At 46.4% G+C, this 15,333-nt stretch overlaps 1 protein-coding gene across 6 annotated transcripts in view; it reads left to right on the plus strand.

Annotated features, from left to right (window-relative positions):
* The window catches only part of POLM (DNA polymerase mu), a 376,886-nt gene that overhangs the window by 64,755 nt on the left and 296,798 nt on the right, over positions 1 to 15,333 (plus strand). For 2 of the 6 annotated variants that reach the window (XM_069619051.1, XM_069619056.1), the window contains exon 1: positions 7,981 to 8,042. The exons of 2 other annotated variants lie outside the window; for them this stretch is intronic. In XM_069619051.1, coding sequence (XP_069475152.1) covers positions 8,036 to 8,042 — 7 coding nt within the window. In that variant the 5' untranslated portion in view covers positions 7,981 to 8,035. 2 more of the 6 variants (XM_069619052.1, XM_069619053.1) reach the window with 2 other exon arrangements.

Raw genomic sequence — 15,333 nt, forward strand, 5'->3', positions numbered from 1 at the left:
TTCGTTGAAGACCTAGACCCGGACTCAGCCTCAGCTGCACCGTGGGAGAGATCTAGTGGAACTATTGTGGTACGGTAACTTGTGCTTCATTCTTATTTTCTTTTTGTTCAGGGAAGTAGGTCACCCCAATCCATACGGGTTAGATAGGAACTTTTTTCTCACGTTTGGCTATCCAAGGGATATTCTTACCTACTCATACTGCTTATCTAACATAGGGGTTAGGCTATTGGTTGTATCATTGATCCCTCAGTTTATTCTGTTCTCACGCAGTGGTTTCTGTTACAGGAAATGTCCACGACTCCTGACTAGAGTTCTTATAGTTCTGGGTCTTGCCACTAACCTCACAGGTTAGTGTAATAGATATCTTGCTCGTAATTTATGCTATAGTATTCACGTTATTAATTAATGTATCTTTCTTCACAGCCACGAGGTCTCCAAGGATTCCAGTCTTTCGATTAATCAATCTTTCTGGATGTTCCTTTGTACATTCAGAGAGGTATATTGATAGAAAGAATTCTTCCTCTACACTACGGGGTCAAGTTTGTGAGGAAGAATTCTAACACTACCAGATCTGCTCATTCTCTTAATTTGATAGTACCAAGATTCAATCTAAAAACAGCAGGAGGAGCCAGTTTCCCAGTACAAGCTGCCAAACGCTGGAACTCCATCCCCATCCCCTTCAAACAGGAACCCTCTTTCCTCACCTTCAAAGCCAACATAAAAAACTGGCTTAGCAGTAAGTCACTCCATTAACAAGCCTACACCAGGCTTACTCACCACTGTCTGACTAAGACTTGGCTCATCTCATGTTCATTATACCTGTCTTTGAGTCCTATCTGACCGACCCACCTGTAACCAGGGTCCTTCACTGTTATCTTTTCATTGTCTGATATATGCATGCATTTACTGTATGTAACCTTCAAAGTTTCTCAAGCGCCCAGTTACCTCAGGGATCGGTGCGTGATACAAATAATAAACAAATACAAATACAAATACAAATATACAGCTACGGCTCCGCACTGTACTTGCGAGCAGACACGGAGCTCGCAACCTTGCTAAAACAATTTACTTTCACTCTCCCCGGTACCCAGGCCTGTGCGCACTGAGCCTCTATCAAGAGCAACCCAAACCAAAGCGTGATGGCCCAGTGTCGTAAGGAGCCTCTCCACCAGACAACCCCCACCACAAATACTGGAACGAGAAAGAAAACGGGCCTGCAGCGGCTGAATGCAGATCCCTGAAGGCAGGGGGGGAGGTGCTTTATTGTAAAATCAAAATTGCTCACTTTATATTTATATTGGGTGCTGTAGCACCCAATATAAATATAAAGTGGGCAATTTTGATTTTTTTAATCCCCACACACCACCTATTTCCTCAACCCTCCTACACTCTCCGCCCTACCTCTAAACTGCTGCCCACCAACACAGTCTAACGCAGGGAAGGCTGGGGAGCAGCGACCAGGACAAACGCTACGTCCTAACCGTCGCTTGCTCCCGAACCTTCCCAGCCCCCTTATAAACACTGGACGGCGCTCTATGCACAGTGTGCAGCGCCCAAAAACACCCCGGGGGAAAACGACTGCGCGTTCCCCCCCTAGGCCCCTGGTTATGCGTATGGAGAATCATATTTTTTTAAGCCAAACGTGTTTGTTACGGTTTATGGTGATTGTTTCAACTGACATAGTTTCGAATGGCAAAGTTTCGACTACAAATGCTTCGAAAAAATGTATTTTTTTAATTATATTTTTTAATGGGGGAGTCCCCCTCCCAACCCCTGTATTTTTACCCCTTAACACCCATTTTAGTAAAAAAAAAAAACTTTACCTACAAAAAAAAGCATTTTTTCGATGCATTTTTGTTACATGTCTCTGCTCCTTTAAGGATGAGACATCCGAGATGTATGGGAGTAGAGAAGCCGGTGGGAGGAAAGGGAGGAGTCAGGACGGGAAGTCCTTAGTTGTGTAGAGTGAATAAAGAAAGACGTGTTGATTGCATTCTCCGGTTTGCCATGTCCTTTTATTTAGTATACCCTTTCCGGGTAACAACTGGCAATGAGGCTGTGTTTCCAGCAGACCAAAGGTTCCATTACCGGCGGGTGATCCCACTGTGCCGTCCTTTCCTACTTCCAGCAGATTATCATACCGCTGCAGCATCCAGCAGAGTTGATACGCACTCCACGTATCATCCCCACTTGTCTCCAAGCGATCCCGCAACATGGTGGTCCACGCCCCATCCCGGGCGGATGAAATAACAATTTGGGGACATTCTCCATTGCGACGCTCCACAAGGGCAGCACAGCATGAACGGGTCTCGTGCTATCCACGTGGCAATCCGCCAGCGGTTCTTTTCTAGCAGCAGGCCCACGTAGGGGGACAACACGTGCTCAGGCACAGCACTGCTCCAGGTCAGTGGCTTTGCAACATTTTCTATGCTCCTCCTCCTCATCCAGCCCCACGTGCCAGCTGCCTACAACAAAGACAGCACACTGACTGGGCTCCAGACTTCCACCAAGTGGGGCTCACAAAAAACAAAAAAGAAACAAAGAGAGAAAACAATATAATAGACATAAGGAAAGCCCGGCCACCACTAGCTGGCACGTGTTGCGCCCACCAAAACATCCCCCACCACAAGTCCTCCTGCAGCAAGGGAAGGCCTTTGAGAACGGTGCAGCAGCTACCACACCAGTGTCTGATACCTCAACTGGCACACCAGCTACAATGAGCAACCAAGGGACTCTGCCTCCTACGCCCAGATCCAAGACAGTGCTGCTGCACATGCCGCTCCCATTCACTATGACCCCTCAGGCGGACAAAGGCCTGAGGTGGGTCGAATGGATGGAGGACTTTAACCATTTTGTGAAGGCGTAGGGGGAGGAGAATTTGCCCAACCTATACGATATGTTCATCAACCTGGTTGGCAGCGAGATAAAGACCATCATCAAAACAATTCTACCAGGAGACCAGCCTGATTTTCCTGCGCTAATCACCACCCTGAACAGGAAACTTGTCATTGAACCGAAGCAAGACTATGAGAGATACATGTTCAATGAAGGCACACAGAGGGTGGAAGAGACTGTCAGCAAATTCATCACCCGCCTTTGGATCAAGGGCACTCACTGCCAATTCCATGCTTTCTCCTTAGACGAAGCAATACGACTATGGGTCATAGAAGGCTGTTTGTCACCTGCCCTCAAGAAACAACTGCTAAAGACGCCCCTGTCGATCGATGAAGTGAGTGAGCTAGTGAGGATTTTTGAGAGTGTCAATGCACAAGCAGCCTCCATGACGAGTACGCCCGTCATGAAGCAGGACTACACCGAACTCATCGCTGCGATCCAACCGGCAACCCAGCATTCTACCACCCAGGACATCGCTGATATGTCAGAGCGGTAGAGGAATACCTCCCACCTGACTATGCAGAGGACTATGGATACTATGATCTGCCACCTCGAGTGGAGGATGAGTATAATGAGCCCCCACGCGCTTACCAGAACTACGAAGACCTACAACAACCCACATCATATCAGGGAAGTGTCAACTACGATCAATCGTACCAGGATGAATATGTCAACCTCATCCAGGATGACAGAGAAGCGCCAAGAATACCAGTTAAGATTGGGAACAGGGAGTTTTGGTTCCTGGTTGACTCTGGTGCCACATTTAGAATCATGGGGGAACAAGAATTCCTGCAACTTCCTGAGAGGCCGACGCTGGAAAAGACATACTTGAGAATTTTTCGATATGGGGGGGGAACGTCCCCCCTTCACGCCATCAGACATTTCAAATGCTAACTCATGCACAGGGGTTTAACAATGGACATCACCATCCACGTCATCAGGAGGCTGACGAAAGGCCGGTGCCTCCTCAGCTACTGTACAGCGTTGTGTCTAGGACTCATTGACCTTCACTTTCGCAAAGGAGATGTGATTCACTCGGCTGAAAGCACAAGTGATAAGACAAGCATGGTGTGCACAATCTACACCGCCCCCACTGGCACAAACCACATCACCAGGGAGGAGATCCTGATGAGGTTCCCCCAGCTATGTATGGGACTTGGGAAGCTCAAGGGAGCCCCTGTAAAGTTTCACATAGACCAAGCTGTTAGGAACCCCAGAAGGGTGGGGTTTCATCTCCAAAAGGCTGTCTCGAGAGAACTGAATCAGCTACTCAATGACGGCATCATCGAGCCAGCGACGGGCCCCAACCCTTGGGTGTCCCCTCGTGTTATTGTACCCAAAGAAGGCGGACGTTTACATCTGTGTGTGGACGAGAGGATGGCAAATACTGCTATACAAAGAGAGCGCCACCCTGGGCCATGCATAGGGGACATGATTGTCCAGCTCAATAAATCTGTGTTGTTCTCGAAACTTGACTTAATTCATGGGTACCACCAGCTGGAACTACACCCGAATCATGGGGCATTACAACATTTGCCACCCATGAGGGCCTATTTTGATACAGACGCCTCAACTTCGGCCGCCGAGATCTTCCAGCAGGCCATAAGACAGGTGATCAGACCCATTAAGGGTGCGCTGAATTACAGCGATGACATTCTTGTCTTTGATGTAAACAAAAAAGTTTGTACCCTTCCTAGTGGACAAAGCTCAAGACTATGGTGCTTTACTGGTACAGGATTATGGTCTGTCCATAAATTAGTGTGTAGGTTGGTCCGTAAAGTGGTAGATCCAAACCTGAGATCAAAGGTATATTAACCTCTCACTGAGCTAAAACAAACCAGAGAATAGCAAGCAAGAGTTTTATTTGCTAATCATACAGGCAGATTTCAGTACATAAAACTTGAAACAAAGTGTTGAAAAAATGCAACATACATAAACAAAAGGTAAAGACAACGCATGATACCATCAATATAACTAAAAAAACGGAGAGATGTGCAGTATTTACAACAAAGTGAACAAAAAATGCTGTATTAACAATATACAGATCAATCTTGAACAAAGGTTATTTTCATTCTTACATCGTAGTGTACCAGTTCATGTCGACACACAGGTCCTTTGTGAATAAATCCCAAGGTCAAAAAGTAAAAGGCGAGGAAGGCTATATCATCGCCCAATTTCATAAGGGTGTCCTTATTAATGGAAAGTTTTTTAGTCAGATAATACTTTACAACAATATGTGTTTCCAGGGTCCTATGGAGAATAAGATTCTTGTCTTTGAAACATCATTGGAGGTTCATAACGCTGCCCTGCTAGCAAATTGCACAGCAATCCAGAGCTCCGGCCTCATGCTCAACATCGAACAATGTTGTTTCAGCAAGAGAAAACTGAAGTTTTTCGATCACACTTTCTCTGCGACTGCATGTCACCTAACCCTAACGAAGTCAGTACCATCACAAACCTATGAGCCCCGATACAGGTACGGGATATCTGGTCCTTCCTGGGCATGGCCGGGTACTGTGCGCGCTATAGCCCTCACTATGCGTCCATTAGTGAGCCAATTCGGATGCTGTTGCAGATGGAGTCGACATTCCTCTGGTCTCCTGGCTGTCAGGAAGCCTTTGAGTCATTTAAAAAAGCACTGGCAGAAGCACGCCGCCTGGCCTACTTTGACACGAACTGGCACACAGAGATCATTGTGGACACTAGCCCTGTTGGCCTTGGGGCCATCCTGGCGTAGACAAGTAGTGCCGACACTCATCCCAGACACACACACAGAAGCCTTTGAATGTGGTTGCTGTCAAAGGTACCATGGTGACCGCCCACAATGGTGACCGTGAAGTCACAAGGAACAGTTAGCAGTTTAAACATCTCGTCAAGAGAGAGGATAGCGAACCGCTACCTCCGGAGCTGGAGCCAAAGGAGCAGCGAGATGACCTATGGGTCTCTCCAGACGAGGCCTGCCATTGGGTGCCACCGCCACTCGAGGCATCCGGCCCAGAAGGACGAGGCGAAATAAATGCACTACCCCATCGCCTGATCAGGAGCCCCACTCGCCTGTTCGAAGAATGCTAAACCCGTTTGTGTGAACATTTGTCCGGGGGTGATGTTACATGTCTCTGCTCCTTTAAGGACGAGACATCCGAGGTGTATGGGAGGAGAGAAGCCGTGGGACGAAAGGGAGGAGTCAGGACGGGAAGCCCTTAATTATGTAGAGTGAGTGAATAGAGAAAGACGTGTTGATTGCATCCTCCGGTTGCCATGTCCTTTTATTTAGTATACTCTTTCCGGGTTACAATGTTCATCTTTTTCAACAGGTTTTGATATATTTATCCCTAAAATAGCCACCGCTGTGGTTAAATGGCCCCTTTGTTGTGCACAGCCACCCGACCGTGAAATATATGGGTTTTCCCGAAACCTAACTAGTCTAACCGAAAATGTTGACACCGTTTGATCCCATTCGAGGATGGCTTTTATTAAACTTCAGCACACATTGCGTCTAAATGGGATTTTATGAAGCCCGTTTCTATTTTGCCGTGTGTGGCCGACCCCAGCCTGCAGCTGGCTACCGACAGGTGTTACCGATCACACCAGTGAACCCTGTGCTCTTCCCTTGCCCCAGTGTGTATTAGTTAGGGTGACCAGATTTAAAAAGTAAAAAACCGGGACAGGGCAACTAACATAACATAGCTCTCAACCATTTGTGTCGCCAAGGCGGGTGAAAACACCCAATTTTGTTATTGGTGGGTGAGAGCCCATTGAAATTAATGGGCGTGCAGGAGGCTTGGCAGGTGAGTCAGCTGTTTACAAGGCGGGTGACACTCGCCAAAAGCATGTGAGTTGAGAGCTATGACATAAAAGTAGGACAAACTTGAAAGTGGCTGTCAAGGCACTACACTTCAGTAGCAGTTGGAGGAGAATGGGGTTTAAGTGTTACTGTTCAAATAAACACATATTATAATTAATTTATCACAAACTAACACCATTTTAAATTGTAAAATGCAGAATTTCTTCTGTGTCAGATTGTGCATTCATGATAAAGACCAACTACCAAAAACCGGGACCACTGCAGTTTCCAATGGAAAGGGGGAGCACCAAAAACCGGGACAGTCCCAGCAAAACCAGGAAGTCTGGTCACCCTATTATTAGTGTTTATTAGTATTAATGTTAATGTTAAAGGACACTTGTACCGCGCACTATCACCACCGAAGTGGTCCCCTGGCGCTCTGGGGGCTCTGAAAAAGGGGAGGAGAAGGGGTGGGTTAGTGGGAGTAAGCTGGAAAAGTGCAAGAGAGCAGTGATGTGCTGTTGGCAGCCTTAGCCCGGTGGGTCCGTTGGCTGGGCTTGGGGTGTTTTACGGTCCGTAGTCGTCGTGTGCTGTTGTGTAAGTCTATGTCATACATGCCAGCCCTCCCGATTTAGGTGGGAGACTCCCGATTTTTTCATTAAAAACAGTACTATTTGTTACAGTCTCCCGCCTAAAATAACAACATCCCCAATGCATTCCTATGGGGAAAATGCATTCTCCCGATTTCGGTGCCGAAATCTCACTCTCAGGGGCTTCAGAATGTTGGCATGTCTGCTATGTGTGGTTTATTTTGTTGTTGCATTGTTGTGAAGTTTGTGGTAATTGCTGCGTTTTAGGCTTGTGGTTGTGTTTGGTTAGAGTTTGAGAGGTGTATGGTTAGTTGGTCAGTTAGCTGGCATTGATGTCCTTGCAATTATGGGATTCCATCTAAGTGGGGTACATGCTGACATTCACATTTCTGTCTAGATGCAATACAGGCTAAAGTTAAGAATACCAAACGGGTGTGTTTATATTAGTGCATTAGGTGTGCACTAATATTAGTATTAGTGTATTACTATCATATTGTGTAATTATTGTAGTGTAGTGTAATATTAGTGTATTACTGCGCCATTAATGTTCTTCTCAATATTAATGAACCGGCCGTAGAGCTGTACAAGTGAAACCCAATCAGCTCCGAGACCAAACTTCAGTTGTCAGGTGTTGACCAATCGTAGCTCAGTGGGCGGGGTTCTGATGTACAATAGTTGACTTTTATAGGCGTTCCACTCTTTGCAGAAAAGACTGGGACTAAGGCGGGACGCGTGGGGCGGAGCTTTGAGCCACAGATTTACGTCAATGAAAGGTAAATGTTATCTTCAAGAGAAGTGGACGATTGCCCGTGTTGTTGTAGTAACGCACGTTGAGCGGGCATTGGGAGGAAGTGTGCTGGTAGGGAATTTAACCTCATACATTGTTATTGCAAAGTAAGTACCCCTTTAGTTGGTATAATGCATTTACTGCATCACGCATGTCTTAAGGGGCGGCGCTTTAACCTTCTTTAAACCGGATGTCAGAGCGTAAGTGATGGACTCTCGTATACACCACACACCAGTGTAGCAGCGAGGGTAAATGAGGGTACACACGCGCACACGCACGGCGAACAGAACGAGGAAGACCCTGAGCCCATGTCCGTTGCGGAATGGTGCAGTCCTGAGCAGGGCTGGTCCTAGGTTTTGCGGACTATGCTCGGCAAAATATGTGTGGGACTCCTTTATTTTCATTGCAGAATATTGTGTTACAAAATTAGTAATTAATATGCCTGACGTTTATTATCTGAATTTTAACTTTTAATATTGTGGTTGTTGAAATACCAGGAGTAGGTCTTATTTTGGAGCAGCCCACCGAGAGAGCTGAATCATTTGTAGAGATGGGCACCTCAAAAGAAAGTATTGTGATGAGGAAGAGCAGGCAAACGAGTAATGGCGATCACCGGTTAGTAATCTAAAAATATCTAATGTGACTGCACTTTACAAGGATGTAAGAAGGGCAGTTTGTAGACCGCTTGATGCCCAGGGCGAAACACTAGAATGCCCCCCCCCCCAAACTGGCACACCTCACTCCCAAAGTACACCTCTGTGTCACGGGACAACACCCCTCCTCAATATCAATACATTATTGCTATATAATGAAGCTGGTTTCCACTGCAATTCACGTACTTTACAGAAGAAATATAATGTGAAAACACAGCTGTTGTTGCCCAAGTAAATGGTTTTTCTGTCACCTTATCTTGGGGAAGGCCTTGCTTGAATGCAGTTTCAGAATGTCTGTAAATGGCACACTGTGGTGTGACCAGCCTGCTGGGGCGGACCGCTGGGACTGTTTTGCAGGTGTTCTGTTCATACCACCTCACTTGTATTTTGCAAGGGGCAAAACGACCAACCATATGACATTTTTTCTGATAGAAGTTTATCATTCCAAGTTGTATCTGGCCAGCTCAACGCATTACCCATAACGCTTCTCAATCGCACCGGACCATGCAATGAGGAGCAGACGCCATCGGAGGGTTAAACACACACGTCTTTGTTTCTCGTGTGCTCACTCCAAAGTTTCCTCTCTTCCCCCCTCCCTGTGCCCCAACTCCCTTCCCATGTGACTCGTGTGTAGGCTTTATTACGATATTGCCTCCCTTCCACCACACTTTCTCAACAAGATGTTCCATCTCACTCCATTTATTCTATGGCTCTGTGGGGCCTGATTCTCACCCTTTGTGGTCTCTCCACTTGATTCATGGGCCTTGGGCTACTCCTTTCCATGGTAACTTGGTTTGTTCCTCGCTGAAGTCCTCTCCATCCTGTGGACCCCATTCCTCATCGAGATTTCTCATCATGACGATCCCAGGCATTTTTTTTTTTTAAGTATGAGGAGTTTCGGGTCACGTCTCTTCTGTCTCCTTCCGCAGTGATGAGCGAACCCTTTACCCGAGTGACAGTCAGAGGTTCTTTTTTCGAAAGCTGCTGTGTGTTTGTGGAAATGGGTCTGTCGCACAATTACGACATCTCCTAACTCCAGATCATTTTCACAAGCTTTCCTACTTACATCTGCTCGCTCTTTCATGTGGTCCTTAGCCCTCCTGTCTTGCTCCCACATCTCATGGTCTCCCGCGTGGCTCTTTCTGGAAGTCATGACATGTGGGATTCCCGTGCGTATGTTACGTCCAAACATCACCTCCAGCGGTGCTTTCCCAGTCGTGCTATTGGGTGTATTGCGATAATCAAGCAGCAGTTGATATATCTTCTCAACAGGCTCTTCTGTCAGTCGTGCGACTTGTATATTTCTCTTGATGTTGCTCATAAAGCGGTGTGACACGTCTGTGAGTGGAACCCATGTACTCTACGAAGTTCTAAAGTCCTTCCCGTGAAAGGGGGTCCATTGTCAGATTTGACTACTCTTGGTATCCCATATGCAGCAAACATCATGTCCAATGCTGGCATTGTGTGGCAGGCACCGGTGGAGGGCACCAGTTGTATATCTGGGAAGCAAGAGTATTCCTCCATTGCCACAAAAATGTATTCCCCCCCACCTTCCAGGGGACCGAAGAAATCAACTGCTATTTCGTCCCATGCTTTCTCGGGCTGGTCGTTCATGCACAGTGGTTCAGGTTGGGTGCGAGGACTGATTACTGCACTTGTGGGACATTGTTGGATAAGTGTTTCCATCTGCACATCTAACTGTGGAAACCAGGCTTTCACATCCGCTTGGTGGACACGATCCCTTTATATCCCTCATAGGCTATCTCTAAAATTTTCCCTTGTAGCGTCCGGGGAATGACTAGTCGAGTTCCTTTGAGTAAAAGTCCTTCTGATTTGACGATTTCCTACTTCATTGCCACCAGACTGCTGAGGTCTTGTTGAGCTTCAGGACTGGCAAACACTCCTTCCACCGGCCAGACTCAATGCATCAGAAGACGATTTGTATGGCCGGAACGTTTTCCGTATCTTGGCCTATGCGTGATAGATCTAAGCTTTTTGAGGTGGCAGCATGCACGATGTAGTGAATATATTGATCAGCAATGGAAGGTGGAGGCGTAGACCTATTGTAAGGTGGATAGAAAATCTGCAGGATTGTCCTCCTTCCCCTGATGAATGATGGGGAAACTGTAGTCCTGCAGTCTTAGTGATTGTGCAATTCTAGGGGGCTTCTTAGCTTGCGGGTTCCCATACATAAACAGCAGTGCTTGGTGATCCAGTGACCACTGTGAAAGGTTTTCCATAAAGGAACAAATTAAACATTTCACAGGCCCACACTATGGCCAGCTCTTTTGTTTCAGCCTGTGAGTATGCTTGTTCAGTCCTCAACAGACTTCTACTGGCGGTGGAGACTTTGTGCCGCGTCCCTCCTTCTCTGGGATCAACCTGTGTCAGTATGGCGCTTAATCCCATGGGGGTGGCGTCCACCACCAATTACGTTTCCCTTGCTATGTTGAAATATGCCATGTTCTTGGCGTCTGCAATGTGTTGTCTAATTGTCTGAAATGCCTGCTGACATGTCAGTCCATGCAAAGGTTGCTTGCTATTTCATCAGTGCTCTCAAAGGCTTGCTTACTGATGCAAATTCCTGGATGTACCAGGTGCAGTAGCTGGCGAGTCCCAAGAAGGACCTGAAGTCTGATACATTTGTCAGAGGGTCTACTTCAGTCAAAGCAGTCACCTTCTCTGGATCAGGGGTCATGCCTTGTGCGGAGAAAATATGCCCAAAGAAGCAAAGAGTGTGGTTTCTGAACTTGCATTTTTCCCTATTTAGTCTAAGATTAGCTTCTTCTAGTGCCATGCACACTCTAGTAAGGGTGTTATCATGTTGCTCTTGATCTTGTTCGAACACTAGAATGTCGTCACTATGATTTCAACAGTTGGGAATATGCTTTTTGACATTATGTATTTCTGCCTGGAAGATTTCTGGGGCCGACGAGACCCTGAAAGTAAGGCGTTTGTACCTGTAAACACCCAGATGGGTAAAGAAAGTGGTTATGTATCTGGACTTTTTACTCAGTTCTAGTTAATGATATCCTTTGTTAAGGTGCAGTTTTGAAAATACAGTGGCAGCATTTTAGCAGTTGGACCATGTCGTTGATTCACGTCGCTTGATGTTCTCTCAATATGGCTGTTATGAGGGATCATTTTAGATGGTCCCTGTGGCATAGATGGTGGAGGATAGCTTCTGTTTCTGTTCCTTCTCCCAAGATGGCTTCCCATGTTCCGCGTGTGTTTCCAGTTTTTTGGTTGCTTCCTGGTGGATTGGCTCCACCCCCAGCTTCTCAGATGCTTCTTCTATATGCCTCCCGAGAGCAACTCTGCGTTGCTACTGTTCGTACCCAACGCTCGTAAGTTCGCCCAATCTTTCTATCCTGTGCCTACCATTGATTTATCTCTCTTCACTAACATTTGTTCATCTATTTAGAACTCAGTATCTGTACTGTGCCTTTGAATCTCAAGCTTGCCTAGCTCCGCTTAGACGAGAGTTTTCGTCTCCGTGAGCCGAGGTGAGCGGTTGCGTTTTCCCTTATTTAGATCGTCTGTCCCATGCGAAACAACACATGTCACAAACCTTTCTATCAATTCCTTAGTTCCCACGCGGGTTCCCAAAGATCCCTGAACACTCATCCAGAACCTCTAATATTAACGCTCCTTCTTGTTCTCTGGGGTAGGTGCTGTTTCGGTTTCCATAGCAACAGACACTCGCACAAGCCTATTCTACACTAACGCTCTTTAACTCTTTCTCGAGAACAAACTTAATCGCCCGGTATCTGTTAGAAATCAGAGAATGTCCAAGTTACGTTATCCAGGTATTTACCCTGCATTTCTCCATAAAAAATATAAAGATATCCTTCCACGTGAATAGACGTTCTCGTGGATATTGAGGACGCCGACTCATCGGAAAGAAAGACTTCTGTTTAATCATTTGTTCTTTCCATCCTCCAGTCCACCTTCGCTTCCATTCCTACCATCCACCCTTTCAATGGCGTGATGATAAACAGTAGACCAGTGACAGAGATCGAGGGCAGTCAGCATAGAACTACATTCCAGTGAAGACCTTCCAACCTACATGGAGAGTACAAGAACCATCCTCGGTGAAGACGTCCCGTTTTTTTTTTCCCCCTGAGGGTTTCCCGGGATTCTCTACGCCAACCGCCCTGTATACTGGGTCGGCGGGAGTTGAGGGACTCGGAGGATTCTTTTTATCACTAAAGACAGCATACAATCCAGGTTAGTGGAAACACATTGTCAACCTCATGTTTTTTGTAACTTGTGCAATACTAATCTGAAGTATTCTAGTATAACAATGGCTACATTTGGCCGTCGCATGTCTTCATAGATACTAAAGTCTTGCGAGTCTTTTTTGGGCACCAGAACTATCGGTGATACCCACGGAGTGGGGCCCACTGCAGGCTCTATGATGCCGGCATCCGATAGTTTGTGTAGTTCTTCCTTGACCTGATGTTGGATGCTCACTGGAATGCCACAATAGAGTTGGGCCACCTGTGGGTCTATATGGAGATTGATTTGGTAATTTTTGTTTGTTTTCCTAATCCTTTAAAATCGGGAAGGGAATAGTTGGTTTATCTTGGCTGATGGGTCTAAGTATTTGTGGGCCATCAGTCTGTCTGTACATGGTGCCTTTAAAACTTAACATGCACCCACTGTCCGTGGTGGCCTCCAGCACATGCCTGGGTATCCTCTTTGTCTGTGTTTTGTATTGACACTGTGCCATAAAGTATCCTTTGCAGGGTAGTGGTGTTTTTGATCCATATGGATAGATATTTACTTGTGCTGTTCGTAGTCGGGGAAGAGCATTCGGGAGATTGTTGTAGACCTCCTCACTTATGACATTGACTGTGGATCCTGTGTCTACTAGAAATTCGGCAGCCATGTCGTTTACTTTAAGGAGTAACATCAGACTTTGTTCCGTGGCTGTTGGGTTTCCGAGTGCATAAAGGTAACCCTTTTTCTGTGATTCTTCATGCAGGGTTTCTCTTCTCGAATCTTCTTCCGACAACCTGCTGGATCGGCTATGTTTCTGTGACTGTTCAACCAGATACCGGACATATCTCTTAGGTTTCCTCCTGTGCCTCAATGTCGTTGGCTTGCTTAATCACCATTCCACCGGTGCTCTCTCCTCTAACCTTCCATCTTCCCTTCTGCCTCTGTCTCTCTGCCGTCGATGGGGCGGCTTATAGGTGTGGATCGAGGTCCCCGGTGGACTCGATATCCTTCTCTACAGGCCTTGTGTTGGTCTTCCACTGCTCTCTTCACCTTGTGCTTGACTGCAGTACATGTGGCAGATGGCCTTGAAATAGTTGTCCCTGCCACAAGCTGAGCATTGCTGCCCAATGGCCGGGCATACTCCTTCGTGGGGAACCTCATAACCACAGCGATGGCAATAGGGTTCCCCATTACCTTTGGGCGGTGGCATATGGTACGGTTTCCATTTTTCCATGAGGGATTTTAATAGCGTTCGGGCACTGTACTTGAAGAGCCAGCGCAGTGTCTGATCTTGCTAGGCGTATGATTTCTTCCAGATGTAACAGCCTCCTCCTGAAATTAGCGCATTCACACCCTGCGATAATCTGTGATCGTAATGCCTCGTCATTTGAGTAATTGTTGAAGTCACACTGTTAAAGTTGTATGCATAGGTGTTCATTGATTCCCCTTTTAGCTGTTTTGTCATGTGGAACACGTGTCGTTCATAATGTGGGGTGTGCTGTGGACGCGGGCCTCGAAAAATTCATTGTACACTGCAAAAATATTAAGGAGCTCCAGGAGTGTCCCCGCATGGTCCAGTTCCTGATGAAGGTCTATCATTGACCGAAATGCATTGAACAATATAACGTTTGCCAAAGGCCTCAGAAAGATGTAAATGGTTGAATAAAAATATTTTTACTATAAATTCATCGGAATTATCAGTACTCTTTCAAGAATTATTGAAGAAATTAAATACTCTTTAAAAAGAAATTTAGTGGGATACCCACACGAGTCCTTCCAGCAGACTGGTGATAATTAACCAGTCAACATTATATTAGTGTGCTGTGGTTCCCATCAGCAGTTCATCTACTATATCACGCACGTTTGGGCCGATAGTCACGGTTAGTAGACTGTGCTTTTTGTGTTCTTCCAAAGGTCCTATGGCCTTGATGTACATCTTCAAATCCATCTTCTCCATCTGGGACCTAAGCTGCTGGTTTTCGGACAGGTCAAAATGGGTGGGTCTCTGTGTAATTAAATTGTCCTGCACACTCGTGGGCAGATTTGCCTGCGGTGTGACTGGCACGGTCAGCTCTTCCTCTTCTGAAATGGTGGCGATGGGGCTAACTGGATTATGTGGTGCCCCTTTCTTAGGATCAGTGTGTTAAGCCTTGTGTCCTTGGGACTTACTGCGGCCACCCTCGATCAGAACATGTGCATTTTGTCTCTTGGGGTGATTGGCAGAGATGTGTTAACAGTCTGTGTTAGGCAGAAACCTGTGCAGTTCCCTTAGGGACCACTGCAAAAGGCTTAAGACTACAGGTGTTGGCAGTAAACCCAATTGGTAGCAGTCTGTACCACCCAGATTTACCTGGTAGCTGTGGCTGAGCAGCCAGACTTCTCTCAAGAAGAGTTAGA

This window comes from Ambystoma mexicanum, chromosome 10 (assembly GCF_040938575.1).
Source record: "Ambystoma mexicanum isolate Mex_15411 chromosome 10, UKY_AmexF1_1, whole genome shotgun sequence".
In the NCBI taxonomy this organism is placed as follows: domain Eukaryota; kingdom Metazoa; phylum Chordata; class Amphibia; order Caudata; family Ambystomatidae; genus Ambystoma; species Ambystoma mexicanum.